This window comes from Trachemys scripta, chromosome 1, assembly GCF_013100865.1.
Source record: "Trachemys scripta elegans isolate TJP31775 chromosome 1, CAS_Tse_1.0, whole genome shotgun sequence".
NCBI classification, from domain to species: domain Eukaryota; kingdom Metazoa; phylum Chordata; order Testudines; family Emydidae; genus Trachemys; species Trachemys scripta.
The window spans coordinates 225730424-225749484 of record NC_048298.1 but is presented as its reverse complement, the minus strand read 5'-3'; the positions used below and the strand labels follow the sequence as shown (position 1 = coordinate 225749484).

Genomic DNA, 19061 nt, shown 5'->3' with positions numbered 1-19061 from the left:
CAAGTAATAGGTAGGCTTCAGTTACCTACATAACGAGCAAAGAAACTGCCAAATGGAATCATATCAAATGGTTCATCTTCTTTACTGTTTTGTTCCTGATCCAGTAGAGAGCGGTGTTCTGCAAAGTTAAGTGATCTTTCTTGGGGCTCTTCCCAGACAACAATCTTGGAAACAAGGAGGTCTTGCACTTCTGCAAGTTTATAAACTAGGGGGACCTAGAATTTTCAGTGTGGATCACAAAGATAGTTATGGGAACTAGCATCCTCCTGTTCTTGATCACATAAATCCCAACTACAGCAACTGCCTATACAGAAAAGTTATTTTAGGGAATATATTTTAGCTGTCTCAAAGTGATTTAGTAAGCAGAATGAGGAGCCAGCAACATGACTAGTGAGCTATTTGCAGCCCCCCAGCAGGAGGCTTCTAATTCTGCCTGGAGTGATGTCAGAAGAAGTCCACTGATTCAGACTTTTGAATAGATCAGAAGCAAAAAGGAAGCAAGATACTCTAAAAGTTGATAAAAGGATGGAGCGTAAGCCGTTATGAAAGTACACCCTCAAGGAACAAGTTTGTTACTAGCTAGGAAACACTTTTGGATGAAGGAAGACTTCACTTGTGTCAGGAATGGAAACACATGACCACCCCAAACTTAAAAATAAAATTGGGGAGGAAGGGCTAAATTGAAGTTGCTTCAACAAACAATTCCAAGGTAGGAAAGTAAATTTACAACCAATATTAAGTTCTGAATCAGTTCAGAGAATAAGCCTTCTGCAGTATCTATTCTGTGACTTCAGGTAGAGATCAACATATACTATTTTACATAAATCAAAGCCATGATTATACTATTCCTTACATATGTTTCATTCTTGCAGACAAACTAGAAGGACTTAAGCTTTGCATCCCGAGAGCTCAGAGTCCACTTTATGGGGATACTTTCCCTCCACCCACATCCTTTAGGAACCCTTGAGAACTTAGTATTTTCTTTAATAAAGGGAGGTCTTTGGGGTTGTTTTTTTGTTGGGGTTTTTTTTTTTTGATAATTTAAGGTTTATAATATTGCTTTTGCGGGCAGACCCTCCTCCTCCAAAACATTCCAGAGAGAACCCACCTTTTTTTCCCCCCCCCATTAGAAAATAGTACAGTAACTCCTCACTTAACGTTATAGTTATGTTCCTGAAAAATGAGACTTTAAGCAAAACAATGTTAAGCGAATCCAATTTCCCCATAAGAATTAATGTAAATGAGGGGGTTAGGTTCCAGGGAAATTTTTTTTCAGCAGACAAAAGACCACACACACACACAAAGTTTTAAACAAAATTTAATATTGGTACACAGTGATGATGATTGTGAAGCTTGGTTGAGGTGGAGGAGTCAGAGGGTGGGATATTTCCCTTACTGCTAACTGATGAACTACCAACTGGCTGAGCCCTCAAGGGTTAACTCTCTCACTCTACAAGGCAGCAGGAATGGAAGGAGATATGCACATTTCCCCTTTAAGTACACTGCCTTGTTAATTATATCAGCTTGCTGTGACCGCAGCTGCTGCAAGCTCCCTCCGTCCTGAGCCCTAGTGTGTCCCCCCTGCTCTATGGAAGATGGGGTAAGCAGGATGCAGGAGCGGGGGGAAGGGGACACCCTGACATTAGCCCCCCTCTTCCTTCCCTACCCCTGCACAGCAAGCAGGCATCTTGGAGAGCAGCTCCAAGGAAGAGGGCAGGAGCAGCACATGGCAGTGGGGGGGGGGGGGGGGGGGACAGCTGCAATTGCTAGCCTGCTGGGCAGCTGCTGCACCGGGAACTTAGGGAAGCGGGGAGCTGATAGGGGGAGCTGAAAGGGGGGCTGCCGGTCCACCCTGGTTCCAAGCCCCCACCAGCTAGCTGCAACGGGCTGCTCTTCCTGCAAGCAGTAGACAAAGCAGGCTGCTGCCAAACGACGTTAGAAGGGAGCATTATACAACTTTAAATGAGCATGTTCCCTAATAGATCAGCAACATAACGAAACAACGTTAACCAGGACGACTAAGTGAGGAGTTACTGTATGAGAAAGCTCTCATTCAGGCACTGTTTAATCTTAGAAATTAGGTGGTCCTTCAGATTGTACTGGAGCTACCACAGTATGTTGGCTGATTAGACACTGAAGTCGCCTAGTGGTTTGGGTGGGGCATTGAGACAATAAAGGCCAGTCTATCCTGGAAACTTTTGGCATTTACAGTGCACATTCCAGTGTCTGGAACACTGTCCACAGGAGTGCTTCAGATGTTTCACAAGAGTACAGAATATCATTTTATCACTTGCACTAGCTCTCGGCAAGTCTTGAACACACTTCAGAGACATCAGTTCAACTGGTCAATGTAGAAGGGAAGTGATGGGATCACAACTACACTTGTTCAACTGTCCTCCCAGTGCAGTCACGATGTTCCAATTCAATTCTGCAACTATCCTAGATGAATGTTCTGTGCATTCTGGTCTATGTGCCTGGTGGCAGCCAAGGGGTAATTATCCATGAAGCCCCTTGATTACATACAACATTGTGTATTCACCTCAATTATAGCACATAATTTTGTCACCACCATTCACAACTGAGAGATCTCAGAATTCGTGTGTACTCTATCTGCAAGTTTTGAAGGGGAAGGGCAGAGGGAAACAGGGCTACCAATCTAAACAGGATTATGTATGGCTGTGATATGGTACTGATCCTGCATTGCCCCATGAATACTAACCCTTGTGGATACACTAATACCAGCTCTGAGAACAGATCCATTATAGAAAGCTGGTCTGCTAGAAGACCAGTGATCACAAAGGAGTTCCCCATAGTAACTTCAGTGTTAAGCATTATCTGCTACCTCAACTAAGTCATTCAGCTATTCAATGATTTAACCTAGACTTGGGCTAAAGTTCTTATCTGTCACTGAACGAAGAAGCAGGAAGGACCATAAAAAAGCTGTAGACTAGCACACCCCAAACAGAGGTCTGAAGGCTACATTCCTTGTCCTCTCTTGGGCATACCACCAGAGCTTAAGAGTTACAAAGGATTTCAGTGGCAAAGCAAAAAGTGTTGCCAATTTTAGCTGCCATTGTCATTTTTAAGAGACAGAAAAATTGAGGTAGTCGTCATTGGAGATAGGAGCTAAAAAAGCTCTTCTACTTCAAGAATGATTAGCTGCTTCCTTCAGATAGAAGGAAAGCCAGTCTTCTGAGTTGCTCACTTTTAAAAAATGTTTAAAGATGTGTGTGTGCTTATATCCCAAATAGCAAGCATAAGAGGCATTTATCATGACAGATGCTCATTGAATTAGCCTTTATTTTTATCTAAAGGGGAAAATGTTTTGTACAACTATACATATACTTGCCTGATCCCTTCCGGTCCTGCTCTATGCTTTAGTGGGACAATAGTAACCGTGATATCGCAGAATGATTATGCTAAAAAAAAAAAAAATCACAGTACAGCAGGAGCTGTGTATATTAATTTTGGCTCTCCCAAATTCAAGAAAATGGTTATTTTAGAATTCAGGCTGAATGCTAGAAGCACTCAGCATAAAAATAAATTTAGCTCTTCTAAAGAAGAAATTTTCAGTTCCAACCTTAAAAGATGAACTATTTTACAAAACGACGTGGGCTCCTAAACATAGAAAATATCTTTTTCCTAGTTCAACCAACCCAATAGGATATCTGGGTGCAAATGATAAATTATACATTTTACTTGTGTATTATCTTTTTTGCTTCCAACTTCAAATACATCACCACACTATGTAGGTGTTTGTAAGGTGGCTTACATATCAACTGACGTGTCACCAACCATAGAGTGAAATACCCAAACTCAACGATCAGCAGGTAACAAACCTTTCAATTCAGTTTACATATTTAAGTTTCCAATACAGCTGACATATGTTCCACATGGTTGACTTCTGATTCCAAAGTTTCCCTGAAACTGATGAGCAATTGGGATACAGCTGTCTTTTAAAGTTTCATATTCCAATTACCTACATACTGTAAGTGTGATGGGTTAAGAGTATCTGAAATCTCCTGACTAGCCCCTTTTGCATCTAATCAATGCAAAATTCTGCTTATCCATGAAAAATAATTTTGATAACTGAGAAAGTCAGTATTTTTCAACAACATGGTAAAAGGCGGATTTTAGGCTTGGGCTACTTTTTCACATCAATTTTGAAAGGCTGATCCGATTACTTTCAGGGCTTTTCTAGAAAAAAGAAAATCTGTCTCTATTTTATCACCCGTAGTCCATGAGATAACAAAACCAGATGCTGGAAAATAGCCTGTCCCCAGGCTCTTCAAGCCCACCCAGCTTTCCAGTGATTTCTATTGCAGTTCATTAGAAGACTTTCACAAAACAAATTGTTTGGTCCCAGAAAGGATATATTGTACTTGGAAGTTTTACATGTGGAGCTCGGGGGGGAGGGGGAGGGGGAGGGGGGGAAGAAAGCCCACTGACTTGTCCCAGAAGCCATTATAGTTCCATCAATCAATCTGAATTACCTCACAACAAATGTTTTAGTCGCATATGTTCATACACAAACGAAGAACAAAACCTTGCTATACACTAATGTTATTTCTTTATTGGGTATTCATTCAAGAGTTCAGTGTTAATTGCAATAAGTCTGCTAGAGGAAATCTGGAGTTTGTCTAACATTTCATCTGATCCCCACATTTAAAACAAATTAAAGGCAGTCTACAAAGAAAAAAGTGGGTTGCGCTTATTTTTGCTTCTTTATGAGGTCTGAAAATTGAAAGATTTATATTCTGGTTTTACATTAGAAATTGAAATCTTGTCTCCTCCTCTGAAAGGCACTATGACTAACAGAGAAGTAGGGAAATGAAACTATAAGAGTAAAGAATAAAAGTTAAGCAACTGAGAGGGGAAGTAAGTTATGGCCAGACAGCTTAAAGCTCCTCTCCCTCCCTGCCCTCAACTGCTTGCATAACGTCAACATGCGCTTCATAAAGCATGGACCATCTCTACTTCTATTTGGAAATCACCTATCACATAGAGGGCACTACTAGAAATAATTAACATTTGAATTAGAATTGGGTGGGAAACTTGTTTGTGTCCTGCCAACATTTTTGAGACTTCAAAATTTTTCCTATTCTACATTGAGATAGAGCAGAGATCTTCTGAAATTATTTTTTGTGTGTGAAAAGCCAGAGACCTCCCACTGCCCCCAGAATAGCCAATAGCCTGGTGGTTAGGGTACTCCTAAGGGATGCAGGGGCTCAGGTTCATGCTCTGCCTAATTCAGAACAAGGACTAGATTACTGGTGTCCTAACCACCACCAGGCTCTTGGCTATTCTGGGTGTGGTGGTCTCTCTCTTGAAATTCTATCTTGAGAAACTTTCCCAATAAAAGTTTTGTAAAAACCTCATTTCCATGCAAAATTTCGATTTTGGCAAATCAACATTTTCTGAAAAAATAGTTTCACTGAAAAATTCCCAGTCAGCTCTAATTTGAATAAAGGACATCTTTGTTAAAAATTCAACACACTTGCTCCTTCAGTTAAATTGTTAGTGCTCACAATAATCATACTCTGAGTCTCCCAATAGATCTTCTAGCAAAATCAGTGATGACCAATTTGACATTCCTGATACTTATATAAAAAAACAAGCAGAAGACACTTAAACTTTCATTCGGGTCTTCTCTATTCTCATAAAGAAGCAAAGAAGGGCACAAGCCATTTCTCCCACATCCCCCTCCCCCCCATTCTACACAGAGTATTTTGGTTTACAACTACATTGTAAGCTGTAATCATGTACATGTTAAGTAACTGGAACTTGCTACGTACACAAAGAACAAATATTTAACCTTAGGGTTAAAAGTGACTTGGCAACAAATGTTTGTTCCTTGTCCACGCTAGATTTTACAAGTATGTTGGTTAACGTATTAAAACAATTATAAATTGCAGAGTGGACAAGCCCTTAGAGATTTTCAAGCACTTATTCTAAGTTTCCTTTAGTGATATTATATACCTATCTTTATACATACAATCTAGCTACACTATGTTTAGTGTTCCTTTCCACATAAAGCAAACAACATTTTCATGACACAATGTAACTATCATTTTTGTTGATAAAATATTATTTTCAAGCTAGAGGGCACTACAGAGGGCAATACTGATTGTTTACAAAAAGGTATTGTGACTAGAGTAAGCCATCCTCCAGCTTTGATATCTCTAAACATTTAACTAAATTACCAAAGATGCAAGAATAAATAGCACACATAGCATTTCTCACTTCTTGTACTTTTCAGGATCTCTACAGTGCTCAAAGCCACCAAAACTAATTTTGCAGTAACTCAAATCTTTTCACACTCACAGCAAATTTTCATTAAATGCTTTAAAATAGCAGGGTCAGCATTATACGTTTGCTTTAAAATAAGGAATGACCTTTTCAAATCAAGTTTAATTCAACCAAATCTGAAACACCACCATTCAATTTTTAAATCCAATATATTAAGTTAATAGGAGACCAAAGCATTTATAGGGTCATGGGTTTCTTTGGCCTTCTCTTGAAGGTCACCTGAAAGAGACTAGTACATTAGACTTGGAATTTAGAATTAAATTGTAGGCCATATTTACTTTCTGATTACCTTTAATTCCACAAAAAGTAGGAAATTCTGAATTTGGCAGCCAATCTTTTCCTAAATAAATAGGGTACAAAAAGGTCAGGTGTGCTATACAAGATAGTTTGGAGACAGCTTTTGCTCATAGATTGGAGGTGGGTGTAAGTTAAAAACAGGATGAATGCATTAACTCTTTAATAAAGCTTTAATACATCAGGAAATTATGACAATACTTGATACCTTTTAAAAATCACATTTGTTAATTTTTCATCACTAAACTAGCACACTTGCAAAAGTTGACAAAATAATGGAGCACTTCTCTATACAAGTATAATTTTAACTTATTAGCAATATTTGAAATGCATAATCACTCAAATAATAATGAGCCCACTTCGTAAAATGGTGGATTTAACTCACTGGTGGCAAAGTAGCAGTTACGCAGATACTTGTGCAATACACAGTAATATCTTAAATTTTCTTTAGTATGGACTGATCTGATCCATGAAGTCCAAAATGGTAATGTCTCATTGGGTTACATAATGTGTGGAATTCCACAAAGCGCATGATAAAGGGGGTACATTCATATTTGGGCACAGCTGCAGCCTACTTTTTTGTATCTAGTTTTAGTGAGGAATAAGTTAATATCCATGGGGAAAGAGCACGTAGATTATAATGGAACTATCCTTTTAACTCAAATAGTGCTAATTAAGTATACCAACCTTTCTATTTCACACACATCTGCAAACAAATCATGCATATATGTGTTATGCTAAATTTATGAATTTTTTTTTTGCTTTAAAACAATTCACAATTCATGTAACACGACTAAAGCACAGTATCTACTTCTTTTAAAAAACACAAACATGTTACATTTTGGAAAAAAAATAGTATTCAAATATTCCTAGTTAGTGAAGAACTTTCATGTATTTCATGAGGTTTATGGAGATCAAAAGTTGTGCCTTCACAAGTAGGGGAAGCAGTTATATAGAGAAGAACATAAACAAACCTGGACCTGCTGGAAAGCTTTTAGTCTCTTCTTGAATCTAGAAGGTAAAACAAAATCACATCCTCGAGCTAGCAATGCCAACTCCTTTCTTAGATCAGGATCTTGCCGCAAGGAAATCTCTTTTATCCTCATGCTTTCAGATTTCATATAATATCTGTGAGAGCCAGTCCAGGCACTCGAGTCCAAGTAAATAGCAGAGCCTTTCTATTATCACACAGTGCCACTTAGAGCAGCAGCTGCGCTTTAGTTCTGTGATATTCTAAGAGAGCCAGCTCAACTTAGCCTGCGCCATACATTAAAGAGAACTTGGCTGGAATCACAAAAACAGATTGGAAAGTCACTTTGGGGGCTTGCCCTTTTGCTGCATGCATTCCAAAGACTAAATGGGATGGTATGGAAAGAAACAAACCTGTTTAGAGAACCATCTATATAAGCAGCTCCCAATTTAAAAAAAGGCAAACTCCGGAGGAATGTACAGATGCCAGTTTTGCAGTTTTTTCCCCTTGCTTTTCTTTCTGCCAGAAACCACTCACTCTCTAGCCTCAGTGAAGTATTTAATTGAGGGATAAGGCTTATTACACAGCAATTAAATTCTAAGTTGTTCAGCCCTTTACCGGTGAACTCTGTCACTTTAGAGAACATGAGGCAACCGCAAGATAAAACTTCAAACAAACTTGCTGGGATAAGCGGTTGTAAAGCTCATGTTCACAGTTCCATAAGATGAAGCTTCTGTATGTGTCTGAACAATTATCCACATACTGTAGGATTACAGTCATGTAAAATGTTAAAGCAGAAAATATTGAGAAATAAAGTAGGCAAACATTACCACAACTGCAGGCTTTTAAAAGAAATTTTGCAGAGATGGCACTTTATAGCAGGAAAGGGAAGATTTAGATATCACATATGAAACTGCTTTATCAGGATGAACTTTTCTTGCCCAAACAAAGGTACTTGAAGTATTACAAAGAAAGTCACACCTTAAAGTAAACATGAACATCATGTTTCAGTAGCAATGCTGCAGTTCAAGATAGCAGTTTTAGACTCCTAGTTTCAGTTTATTGTAGTTTAAAAAATATTTTTGGGACTGAGGCTGTTTCAGTTCACAAAATTTCCCTTCTCATTTCTCCACCATCCCGCCAAGTTTACACTTTTTCATATGGTTTTGAAGTAAAAAAATGCATACATTCTTCATCTCCCGTGTTCTAATGTTCCGGAATTTTTTTAAAAAAATTCTGACTGAAATGGTATTGCTTTAAAATTTCAAATTGTCATAGGTTTACTCTAGCTGTCACTGGGAACACATTCATGTTTAAATACATTTACTTTAAATGTCACCATTATGACTATTTGAGAATGGCATCCTGTTTACTATCTCCATTTAGCTTGTTAAAACTTTCAGCCCTCCCAGCACTGTCAGTACCTCTAAAAAAGTGGACAGACTGTTTGACTCTGTACCTGTGTATAATAGAACGGGTACAGTTAAAATAAGCATTGGGAAAGAGACCTAGAGGTTGTGTTTTTTTGGGGGAGGAGGGTTGGCATGCAGGAAAGGAAATTACTCAGATGCCAGTGTAACAAGGCTTAGATTTAATTCACAAAACCCACAAAAATTGAAAAAGGGCTCTCTTTACAGGATCATAGATCACTGGAACGTGTAACATACAAGTCAAAGACACCGATTTCTGAGGAAAGAATTATGGTTCTAAAGGTATCAGTTTTTTAAGAAAAGCATTATTACAAAGTTAAGTTGTAGTTATGAAAAATGAAAGCCAGGAAATTAAAGTACAGTTGAAAAAGCCTCTAAACAATTGTATCTTTTAGAGTCAGAAAATGCATCGTTAAACAACCTTAACTCTGATCCCATCTATTTTGTACCAACAAATGTATCCGGTAACACCATATAAGAAAGAGTACAAGAGACATGGCATTTAGTGTGGTAGTAAAGCTTACATGATGAGTCCAAATGTCCTCAATCTAGATTGAGATACATGTGTTTGCCTTTTTTTTTTTTTTTTTTTTAAGTTTAGATGACAGAATATTATTCCTAAATGTTTAATAGAGTATGGATTCATCTAACTGGATAAGGAAGAGACTCTGAAGATTGAGTGAAGACCTCAAATTTCTGTTTTATAGCTAGAAAACAAAAAAAAGTTTCTATTAAAGCAACAGTAGTACTTTATCTTGGCTTATCAAAAAAGAGAACACTAAACAAATGGTGAATTAAATTATCCTTGACAAATTACTTCACAAAATTCAAGTAATCACAAGGTGGTGAGAGCTAAAAGAACCATCATGGATTGTCCAAGAGACAAAACAAGTAATATGAACAAATGCCAATTTGTTCTCCAACGAGAAACTGCAGAACTGGAATTAATTTGCAAAATGGACACCATCAAATTAGGCCTGAATAAAGATCGGGAGTGGATGGTTCGCTACAAAAACTAATTTCCCCAAGCTAATTTCACCCTACTGTTAATCACACCTTCTGGTTGACTGTTTGAAATAGGCCACCCTGATTACCACTACAAAGTTGATTTTTCCTCCTGTTGATAATAGCCCACTTTAATTGAATTGTCTCATTAGAACTGACCCCCCACTTGGTAAGGCAACTCCCATCTTTTCATGTACTGTGTATATACACATCTTCCTACTGTATTTTCCACCCCATACATCTGATGAAGTGGGTTTTAGCCCACGAAAGCTTATGCCCAAATAAATTTGTTAGTCTCTGAGGTGCCACAAGTACTCCTCCTTGTTTTTGCTAATACAGACTAACATGGCTACCACTCTGAAAAATGCCTATTTGTTAATAATGAAGCACACCAAGTTTCCTTACCAAAACCAGTGATTAATTTATTAAACATTATCAACGGTGAGGTGGCAAAATCTGTGGATAACTAAATTTTGTGAGAGACAAACTTTAGACCTAAGGAGCTAGCTGAATGAACAACATGATGGGAAGTTAACTGCATTTACATGGTTACAGTGAAAGGAACAATCTGAACTATCATTGCTGGGTTCCAATTAACGTTTGTCACTCAGGAAAGATCTTGGGTGTCACTGTGGACAGATCAACAAAAACTTCTGCTTAATCTAGATCAGCTCTCTAAAAGCAACCAAGATATTAATGTACATAAAGAATTGGATGGAAAATTTTAATCTTTTAACTCTATTAGTCTCTTGGCCTTGGTGATGTCTGGTATTGAGTTCCACAGGTATAAATAAGTATATTTGTAGAAGGTATTTACTTGTTATCGCATTCAGATTTGATATCTTTCAGTATCAAAGTTTCCCTTTTTGTATTACGAGAGAGAAAATAGAAGTATACACACTTTTCTATACTTGTTTGCAGGGAGAATTTCCTCCCTTTATTCAGCAACATTACAGGCCACACATGATATTAATGTGAAGTAGCGAAGGTCAAAACTAACTTGACACTGCAGGTTACATTCCCTATAAACTCATAATGAATTCCAGAAAATTATCAAAAGCACAGACAAGTTAGTTTGAAGTCTCACTTAATGTTTGATTTAAAATAATTTAAATTAGCATTTTACAATAATGTAAAAAGAAACAAACATTAAGTTTTAATCACACTTTATCAAGCATCAACAACCCCCTCCCTCCCACCAGCTTGAACTATTTTAGTCTGGACTCTCCTTTGCTTCCCAGCAAGGACTTTAAATACAGAAGGCTCTCCTGCAGCCAAATGAGAGGTTGTTTGCATTCCTGGAATATCTGTTTATATGTGGAAGCCTTGTATCAGCACTAGACTTGGATGCAGGGAGAATAGTTTTCCTCTCTTTATAAGAAAGTGTAGAGGAGACACAAATATACACACATACATAGAACAGACTCATCAAATTTGCAATAAAGCAGATTTCACACTATTGAAGCAATTGAAATGCACTTACTGAAGCACTGAGTTACAGCAGTGCAATTCACAGAAACTAACTGCATCTCAGAGAGGAGTCCCATCACTACCAGAGAAAATGCATTCTATCTTTATGGGTTACTATTGTTTCCTATTGATAAGGCCTTGTGTAGTCTGGACAATTTCTGTAGCAAAGTCCCTGGATTCTGTGGCAGCTTCAGATAATAGTTTTAAATAGGCAGTTTTAGTGAATCAAAGATTAGAGCAATCAGTATAATAGTCTATATTTATTTTAATACTAAGTTCAGTTTTACACTGTCCCCACACTCTGTTTTCAATATATGCACATTTTTGTACTGACTAATGTCTAACTTGTGCACAAATTAGAAGGCAGAACTGGAGGTTTTAGAAGTTGCCCAAGAGAGAGTTGGTGTGCATGAGATTGCAGGTAATCACATTAGGTGGATGTTTCTGCTAAAGAGATCAGTAGTGAAATAGTTAATGTTGACACAAATTATCAAATTGAGGTTTCAGTGTTACACTATTGAGAGGAATGAGAACTATAATTTCAGGCTCTTTTGCAGCCCCAGGAAGACAACACTATGAAGAGTGTAAACTGGTCCATTTTTCATAGTCCCCCCCCCCCCCCCCCCCACACACACACACAATGTTAAGCATTGGGGGGAAAAAATTAAATTAAAAGAGCTTCTAGAACCCAATTCCGTGTCAAATATCACCTTGTTGGAGTGGAACTAGGCTACCACAAGGACTTCCTTGTTATTTATGACCCTCAAATGTGCTCATCAGAAACCTGAAAACGAGAAAGAGCCAGACAAACTATCGTGAAATGGAGATGTAGTCCAGTGTGACCATCCAGAGATGTTAATGCAAAACCCACCTCTTTACAAAAGCCTACCCATAAAAAAGAATCTATGATGACCCACATTTGTAAGCTTGGGTGCTTACGTAAAAAAGGTGAGCACTTATAGCTCCCATTCCAAGGAGAGAGAGAGCGCTGAGGCTGATCACTTTCAAAACAAAGCCACTTATTTAGGCGCCCAACTTATGCAGTTTAAAGTTTTCTGCTACAGCCCTTAGTATTTTGTCCAAGTATACTTGGACTAGTTTGTAGAGAAAAAAAAAAAAACAAAAAAAACAAAAAAACACCACACTGGTTTGGTTTACGGATCCTGCCAGAGCATAAGAATGCTATTTTGAGGTTTGCCATCAAAAAAGGCATAGTTATAGTCTAGGCTGGTGTTATGCATTATATGAGTTTATGAAGTCCTGCAGACAGATTTAGAAATCTAACTACTCCTAGGTATACATTTACCTTGAATCACCTTAACTTAAAGCTGATAGAGTAATCTGGTACAAGGAGAGGTATTTTTAAAGTACATGAATGACAACTCTTTATCAGTAGCTACTTCCAACATAGCACCAGCTGTTCAGTGCTTCATCAGTCTGACATGAATTGAATTTTTAACTAATCCTTTCAAAAATGCATTTGTATCTTGGAATTTCACTGGGTTTCCAAGAATAGAATGATTGCTGTGTGAAAGTACAACCACCACTTTAATTCAAGCACCACATACTAACAGTACATGTAATTTGGTCCCTCAAATCACAAGATAGTAATTTTGTTTTAATTATAGCAGCAGAACAGTTTCCTGCATGTGTTTCTACCACATTTGTCCCCTCCCTAACAGTCCTAAAGCTCAAAGACAACAGAACAGGAAGGGTTGGAACATGGACTCCACAACTTTTAAGACCTCAAGACGTCTAAAAAGTGGTTAATTGATAGATCACAAAGTAACTGTAAGGGCTTGTCTATACTGGCACTTAACAGCGCTGCAACTTTCTCTCTCAGGGGTATGAAAAAACACTCACCTGAGCCCTGCAAGTTTCAGCACTGTAAAGTGCCAGTGCAGACAGCGCTCCCAGTGCCAGTGTAGACTGTGCTCCCAGTGCTGGTAGCTCTTCCCCTCGTGGAGGTGGTTTTTTAGCACTGGGAGAGCTCTCTCCCAGTCCTATGGCGCAACTACACAAGCCACGTTAAAGCGCTGCCGCGGCAGTGCTTTAACATTGGTAGGGAAGACATGCCCTAAGTGAGGCGTTTCTAGTGCAGTCCCACAGGGATCTGCTCTCTGGGCTATGCTATTCAATACCTTTATCAATGATAAAGGAAATCGATCTAAGATACGCAACTTCAGCTACGAGAATAGCGTAGCTGAAGTCGACATATCTTAGATCGACTTACCTCCCGTCCTCATGGCGTGGGATCGATGGCTGCGGCTCCCCCGCAGATCCCCCGTCAACTCCGCTTCCGCCTCTCATCCTGGTGGAGTTCCGGAGTCAACGGGAGCACCTTCGGGGATAGATTTATCGCGTCTTGACGAGATGCAATAAAATCAATCCCCAATAGATTGATTGCTACCTGCCGATCTGGCGGGTAGCAAAGACGTACCCTGAGACTGCATCCTTGCCGGCCGCACCTGTTTCTCACTGTAGCTTCTTCAGCCGATCCAACTGAGCTTGGACCCCCCCGTTGGAGACTTACTCTCGTGGGAGCTATGCAACCAGCAACTGTTTGCAGTGACAAAAGACAGCCTTTATAAAATAAACTGGCATTTATTAGTCCACTGGAATACAGTATTTATGGCTTTGGGTTAAAATGATCAAGCGAAACTAAAAGTCTTCCATCTGGCTTGCCAGCATCTCCTTGTTTAGTTAGCAGGGTTTCATTTTGCCATCATCAGGAAGGCAGACTGCACACTTGCAGCCAACCTTCCTCATCTTGCCCACCCATATGAGACTGAATTACCATCAACTGTGAGAACAAGGCTCTTATCAGCATTTGCTAACACTTCAGAGTCCTTTGTTTCAAGTGTCAATCATGCTGTTTTCACATGTCCTCCCCCTGCCCAGGAAGGGTGGAGTTGTGGTCAGACTCTAATTTGACTGCCAAATCCAAAAAGTCCCCTTGGTTGGCAGCTGTTACGAGTTAATGGTCCAACCATTGGTCTTTCAGTGTATCTCCAAGGTAGCTCCATTCACATTTTGACAGATCTTGATAGTCCATTCATTCCAATTCCAGCATGTCTATGTGACCTAGTCATTTGATCTCTTATTCCCCTTGTTCCTGGGAAGAAATTAATCCTTTCATACCTAGTAGGTAACAATACAAAAGTGGTTGGGTAACTGAGTAACATATCTTTTTAATAAAAATACAGAAATTTCTCACATTCTCCACACGTGCCTTTAAAGAAAACCTAAAGAAGCTCAATCTCTTTAGTTCAGGCAAGAGAATGTAATACAAATCACAAAACTAAAAGTACCTATATTGGGACGAGACTTGAATCCTAAAGGAAAAAGGCATAACAAGATTCTATGGTTGAAAACTGAAGTTATACAAATTCAGACTAGAAATAAAGTGCACATTTTTAATGGCAAGGGTAAATAACCACTGAAATAACTTATTTACATATGTAGTGGATTCTCAATTATTTGAAGTCTTGATATGCAGACTTCCTAAATGATATGCTATAGCTCAAGCAGAAATTTTGACTTAATGCAGCAATAACTGGGTAAGATTCTTTGGCCTTGTTATGCAGGAAGTCAGACCAGATGATTATAATAATCCCTTCTGGCCTAAAAAAAGGAGGATTCTTTAAAAGAAGATTTAAAAAGTTTGTTACAAAGGCAAAAAGCACATCGTGATTAATGTTACGCTAACCAATGAGACAAAAATCTAATACATCAAGCATCTTCAACATAACTATTTAGACTAATTAACCCTGAAAGCAAGTTCACTATGGAAAACAAACCACAATAAGAAAAGGAAAAGAAAAGTTTACTCACTATCCCCCTCAGTTTAACCTTCTTAACCCTCTCACAGCCACATCTAGAGTAGCAAACAAGTCACATTTAAGACTATAAAAGAATAATAGTAAAAACAACGAGGAGTCCTTGTGGCACTTTAGAGACTAACGAATTTATTTGGGCATAAGTTTTCGTGGGCTAGAAACCACTTCATCAGATGCATAGAGTGGAAATTACAGTAGGGAGGTATAAATACACAGCATATGAAAAGATGGGAGTTGCCTTACAAAGTGGGGGGGGGGGGAGGGCGGGCTAACTAGCCAATTCAATTAAGGTAGAAGTGGGCTATTCTCAACAATCACTTTTGTAATGCTAATGAGGCCAACGTAATTAAGGTGGTCCATTTCAAACAGTTGACAAGAAGGTGCGAGTATCAGCAGGGGGAAATTAATTTTATAGTGATTCATCCACCCCCAGTCTTTATTTAGGCCTAGTTTGATGCTGTCCAGTTTGCAAATTAATTCCAGTTCTGCAGTTTCTCGTTGGAATCTGTTTTTAAAGTTTTTTTGTTGAAGAATTAGCTAACAGTAACTATCATGGTTTTAAACACTAGCGCAGATTTGGTTTAACACTTTTGAAAACATGTTTACTTATTGTCAACCCTAAGCTCTCCCCCAGGGCTCATCACAATCAACAGTTTTTCTACAGCAAGATAGAGAAAAAAGAGGCACTGAGGCATTTGGGGCCACACAGTTTTGACTACACATGCTCAGGGCCAAAAGACAGCACTTGCCTGGCCTCAACAGGTTTTGCTTCTCAGAAGGTTTCTGAAGTTCAGTGGCAGTAAGGGAAGGGGTAGCTCCAACAAGCAGAAGTATCCACAATCCACTAGTAACTACTCGTAAATGACAATCACAATGTAATTAAATTTAACATCCTTGTAGGGGGGAAAATACCAATGAAAGCCACCAAAGTAGCATCTAAACATCAAAAAGAGGAACTGCATAAAAATGAGGAACAGTAACAAGAGTGAGATGCCTGCAAGCTGCATGGAAACTGATTAAACACACCATAATAGGGGCTCAAAGTAAATGTATCCCCCAAATAAAAAAAAGAAGTTTAAAAAAAAAAGACCAAAACAATGTCACTATGGCTACACAGAGTTAAAGAGTCAATTAGAGATAAAAAGACATCCTTTAAAAACTGGAAGTCAAATCCTACTGAAGAAAATAAAAGGAACAAACTTTGACAAGTCAAGTGTAAAAGTACAATTAGGCAGGCCAAAACAGAACTGAAGAACCACTAGCAAAAGACAAAAACTAAACGCAAAATTAATTAAGTATACCAGAAGCAGAAAGCCTGCCAAACAATACTCTTGAGTGGATTCTGAGCCAAAAAATTAAAAATTCTCCACCAAAAATAAAACTCTGCGCACAATATTTTAAAATTCTGCAAATTTTATTTGTCAAATAAATGTGTAGGCTCCAGCATAGTATTGGGGAGCACAGGACACTGGCAGCACAAAGATCACTGTGCAGCTCCCACACACACACACACACTCTCGGGGACATGGACTCAGCAGTGAGGCTGCACCCAATCGTGACATAGTGCAAGGATTGGGACCGCCTCAGAAACACCCAAGAGCCCTGCCCCTCCATGCCAGGTGCACCAACTGTGGGAGGCAGGCTCAGCAAGGCAGGATCCAAATATGGAAGGGCTTAGTGTGGGGGGATCCAGGTGTGGGTTGAGAAGGTTCTGCATGGGGCAATCTGGGTCCGTGTGGCTCAATGGGGGGATCTGGGTACGGAGGGGACGGGTGCAATGGTAATAGGACTCTGCGGGGGGGGGGGGGGGGGGGGGGGGGCGGGGTGAAGGGGATAGAGCTTAGTGGGTGGGTCTGCGGAGCTCAGGGGTCCAGATGCTGGGGAAGTGGGGCTCAATGGGGTGCATCCACGTGCAACTGGTTAGGGCTTGGTGGGGTGGGGATCTGGGTGTGGTAGACTCGTCAGGGTGGTCCAGATGCAGAGGGAATGGGGGTCATTGGGGGGTCTGAGTATGAGGGGGTCTGGATGGATTGGGATCCCTCCCCCTGTAGCTGAGGAGCAATGGGTGCAGGAAGCATGTGGGTGGTGGTGGGAGGGGAGTTTGCAGAACTTCCTACAGCCAGGGAAGAAATCTGGAGATGGGTCTGACCCGGCCCCGGATGCTGTGCAGGGGAAGAGGAAGTCCCGTCCTCCCCAACCCAGCCTAGCCCAGATTAGCAGCTGAGCTCGACGCAAGGTAGGAACCACCAGCTGGGTCTTCCTCAGTCCTGCCTCCTGCCCCTCAGTGATTTACCTCTCTGCCGCCTGCCCATGGCACATGAAACATACTGCTGGGGAGGGTCGCATGACCACTCTTGTGGCTTCCCTTTGCTTAGTCATCAGAAAGTCATCAGAAGCAGAGAAATCTTCAGGGAACCTAAATTCTGCACATGCACAGTGGTGCAGAATTCCCCCAGGAGTAAAACAGTCAGTGGGGCCAATGGACAATGAATGTACTAAAGGAGCACTCAAGGAAGACACGGCCACTGTGGGGAAGGTACATGAATTCTTCGCATCAGTCTTCACTGCAGAGGATGGGAGGGAGATTCCCAGATCTGTGCCATTCTTTTTCAGTGACAAACCTGAGGAACTGTCTCAGACTAAGTCATCAATAGAGGTGGTTTTGCAACAAGTGGATAAATTTAACCATAAGTCAGACCAGACAGCATTCACCCAAGAGTTCTGAAGAAACTCAAAATAGGAAATTGCAGAACTACTAACTTTAGTGTAAAAAGAACAGGAGTACTCACTTAAATCAGCCTCTGTACCAGATGACTGGAGAATATCTAATGTAACACCAACTTTTTAAAAAAGGCTCCAGAGGCAATCCTGGCAGTTACAGCCAGTAAGCCTAACTTCAGTACCAGACACATTGGTTGAAAATTATCAGAGACACAGATGGACATGATATGTTGAGGACAAATCAACACTGCTTTTGTAAAGGGAAAGCATGCCTCTTGGACTTTTCACTGAAAGTGTACTTGGACTTTCAGAAAGCCTTTGACGAGGTCCCTCACCAATGGCTCTTAAGCAAAGTACGCAGTCATGGGATAAGAGGGAAAGCCCTTTCATGGATCAGTAACTGGTTAAAAGATAGGAAACAAAGGATAGGAATAAATGGCCAGTTTTCACAGTGGAGAAGGTAAATAGCAAAGTCCCCCAAGGATCTTTACTGGAACCTGTGCTGTAAAAGGGGTAAACAGTGAAGTGGCAAAGTTTGCAGATGATACAAAATTACTCAAGATAGTTAAGTCCAACACAGATTGTGAAGAGTCACAAAGGGATCTCACAAAACTCGGTGACTGAGCAACAAAACAGATGAAATTCAATGTTGACAAATGCAAAGTAATGCACACTGGAAAACAATCCCAACTATACATACTAAATTACAAGATCTAAATTAGCATTCAAGAAAGATCTTAGAGTCATTGTGGATAGTTCTCTGAAAACATCTGTTCAACATACAGCAGCAGTCAAAAAAAGCAAACAATGTTCTGAACCATACAAGAGAGAAAATAAGATAAATCCATGGTACACCCACACCTTGAATATGGTTGCCTCATCCCAAAAGAGAGATTGGAATTGGAAAACGTACAGAGAAGAGCAACAAAAACAAATTAGGGCTATGTAGCAGCTTCCATATGAGGAGAGACTAAGTCGACTGGGACTGTTCGGTTTGGAAAAGAGGTGACTGGGGGGAGGATC

The 19061-nt window shown here is 39.8% G+C and overlaps 1 protein-coding gene across 1 annotated transcript in view; it reads right to left on the bottom strand.

Annotated features, from left to right (window-relative positions):
- The window catches only part of PPP2R3B (protein phosphatase 2 regulatory subunit B''beta), a 90121-nt gene that overhangs the window by 41967 nt on the left and 29093 nt on the right, over positions 1–19061 (bottom strand). Inside the window, exon 3 of the mRNA XM_034773499.1 lies at positions 7578–7781. Coding sequence (XP_034629390.1) covers positions 7578–7781 — 204 coding nt within the window. The remainder of the gene's footprint in view (positions 1–7577; positions 7782–19061) is intronic.